Source organism: Oryzias melastigma, unplaced genomic scaffold, assembly GCF_002922805.2.
Source record: "Oryzias melastigma strain HK-1 unplaced genomic scaffold, ASM292280v2 sc01502, whole genome shotgun sequence".
NCBI lineage: Eukaryota > Metazoa > Chordata > Actinopteri > Beloniformes > Adrianichthyidae > Oryzias > Oryzias melastigma.
Window position 1 is genome coordinate 23,076 of NW_023418084.1, and position 3,171 is coordinate 26,246.

The 3,171-nt window shown below is 38.6% G+C and overlaps 1 gene segment (V, D, J or C); it reads left to right on the forward strand.

Moving 5' to 3' along the window:
- Positions 1–919: 919 nt before the first annotated feature.
- Positions 920–1,390, forward strand: LOC112139464 (the record flags this gene model as incomplete). The annotated part of the segment is given in 2 exon segments: positions 920–962; positions 1,122–1,390. Coding segments are annotated over 2 exon segments (312 nt in total), but the record flags the coding sequence as incomplete, so codon positions are not given.
- Positions 1,391–3,171: the final 1,781 nt, after the last annotated feature.

Sequence of the window (3,171 nt, forward strand, 5' to 3'; positions counted from 1 at the left end):
ATGTTAAAAACTCCAAAATATTATTTTCATCAGAGGGGGATTTTAAAGAAAAATGCTGCTGCAATATAGTTTTTTTTTCATTTTTTAATGTTTTTTCATAGTAAATACTTTGTCATTGCTGCTGTTTTTGTTTGTTTTCTGTTACTCATTTTCTTTCATGTTGATCCTTTTTCCCTTTTCTCAAAAGTTATTTTCCTTGTCAGGCTACAATTGAAAATAAAATTGTTGTTCTTCATCTGTCTTACCTTGATAAAGAAAGGTTTAAGAAATAGAAAAAAATATTTTAAAAAGTGAAAATGCAATCTTTTTTGAAAATTATTGGCACACTTTGTTCTGCATTGTGTTTAAGATTAAAAATAAAATCTACAAACATTTCTAGTAAATTTAGGCAATTTGTTTTTTAATGATTCATATCTTCATTAAAATATAACAAATGTTCTGATCCAATCTTCTGAGTTTTTCTTCTCAGAACACCAATTAACTAAAATGATCAGACAGCAGAAGTTCTCATGATAAAAAGCTGCTTCAGATCAGAAAGCAGCTGCAGAGCTGAAGAACAGGTCAGGCTCCTCCTACTGACTGCAGAGCTGAAGAACAGCTCAGGCTCCTCCTACTGACTGCAGAGCTGAAGAGCAGCTCAGGCTCCTCCTACTGACTGCAGAGCTGAAGAACAGCTCAGGCTCCTCCTACTGACTGCAGAGCTGCAGAACAGCTCAGGCTCCTCCCACTGACTGCACAGCTGAAGAACAGCTCAGGCTCCTCCTACTGACTGCAGAGCTGAAGAACAGCTCAGGCTCCTCCTACTGACTGAAGAGCTGCAGATGACTGACAACTGTTGGACTTCAACCTGAACATCAGAACAAACAACTCAAAGCTCTCTCAGATGATTCAGATGAACATCCCATCCACATGTGGAAACATGAAAAAACTGGCTGTGATGTGCTTCTTCTCAGCTCTCATATGTTCGTATGTTTCTGTAAAACTTCAGGATCTGATCTGAATTTTACTCAACAAAAGTTCATAATTTGAAAACAGAAAAATATCCTTTAATTCTGTCATGAAAAGTAAACTGTGCTCAGTTTGAAACAGAGATCTGAAGAAAACGTGTTTTCTGTTCACAGGTGACAGTCTGGAGGATGGAATCACTGCCAGCAGAGCTGAAGTCTTTTCATCAGAGGAGATCACAGTTACTCTGTCCTGTAATTATTCAGGTAGCACTAACAATCTGCAGTGGTATCGACAGGATCCAGGATCAGCTCCTCAGTTCCTCCTCCTGATCACTGATATCAACGAACCCATTGTGATGAAAGCAAAACCTCCAAACTCCAGACTGACTGCAGTCCTGAACCAGGAGAGGAACCAGGCCCATCTACAGATCTCCTCTGCTGCAGTGACAGACTCTGCTGTGTACTACTGTGCTCTGCAGCCCACAGTGACAGGAAACAACAAAACTCTGTACAATAACCTGCAGAGAAAACACAATACTACACAACATCCACTAGAGGGCAACACTGGACTGATGATAAAGACAACAGAGAAACGAAGCAGTAAAGATCAGAGACAGAGTTGCTGTGGAAGAACCAAGGTATTTCATTGAGTTTAACTTTCAAAAAAGTGTCCATTAGCCCCGCCCACTGAACTTCAGATCATCCAGTGACATTATTTCTCCCTCATTGTGCTGCAGTGGAAGAACAGAGTTCATCTGCTGTCTGTGTGTCTTCAAGAACTCCAAAGACATGTTGCTTTACCTCTTTTTGCTTCTATCTCACATTCTAGGTGAGTTTAAGAACAGAGATTCAAGTTTGCTTGATGCTGCTGCATGAACTCATCCTCTCATTCATCTAATGGCTTCATTTTCTCCACTTTTTCCAGGACTCACAGCTGGAGACACAATCTCTCCTGATCAGGATCAACTTACAGGAACTGAAGGAAAATCTGTTACAATGAGATGTAACTATCAGACAAGTAGCAGTGGTGTATATCTTAACTGGTTCAGACATGATTCTGAACTTCAGGCTCCTCAGTTTATTCTATTTAAAGGAGCAAAAGGTTCCACAAGTGAATACATTCCAGATAAACGATATGGATCCAGAACAACAGACACATCAACTGAACTGATCATCACAAAGTTAACTCTGGCAGACACAGCTCTCTACTACTGTGCACTTGACTCACAGTGATCCAAAGTGTAGAAGAGGCTGTACAAAAACCTGAAGACAGATATGGACTACTCTTCAAAGAGGAGGGAAGTGGTTTTTCAAAGCACAGCTTCATATCAGATGGATTCTGTTCATTCCTGTTTGATCAGAGTCTCTGTGGTTACAGCTGCTAATGAAACACTGATGGAGGATTCACATCAACACATGATCTACATCAACCAATAAACATCTTCATAAAAGTTCAAATAGTTACAGTTCATCATCACAGACGTCGTGAAAAGTTAGTTTTTTTTCCGATGAAGAAGAAAGCCCATGAGACTTGGAATGACCTTTTTTTATTTTTGTTTATCATTTATGTTAAAATAAAACACATTCACTCTAAGATGAAAACATGTTTACATAAATAAATGTTTTTATAGCCTTTTAAATTTTTTAATAAGTTAATCTGTTGTCGATGACATTTGCGGCATCACAAAGTAAATATAATATTAAAATTCCAACCTGGGGAATTTAACGCAACGTTTTTTTTTGCTTACCAGGGCCGAATTTTAAACATCACAGTTTTGTATTTTATATCGTTTTGTTCAGCTTGAGACCCCAGACTCGCAAATACCCTTTTTACACAATTCAGATAAAACATGTGCGAGCTAGTTAAGACCGTGTTGGTTGCGACCTTGCCATGTGCACGCCATTCAAATTCTACAACTTCTAATTGCAAAATTTTACTCGCAGCAGGATCCCATTTATGCCAATGCAAGGTACATAACAATTGATAAAACCCCCTAGGTGGTATTTCTTTTTGTAGCTTGCAGTAAACATACTTTTTTTTAAAATAAATTCAAGATGGTCGCATCTGCCCAAGGTCAAAGGTCAATGAAACTTCTGGGGTGGTTGTAGACTCCAGCTATGGACATGATTCTGAAGTTTTGTGAAAATCGGATGAACAACAGTGTCGTTTTCTCATATTGTTGAAAAACGTGAAAATCGCCATTTCTTAGATTTCGGCACAAGA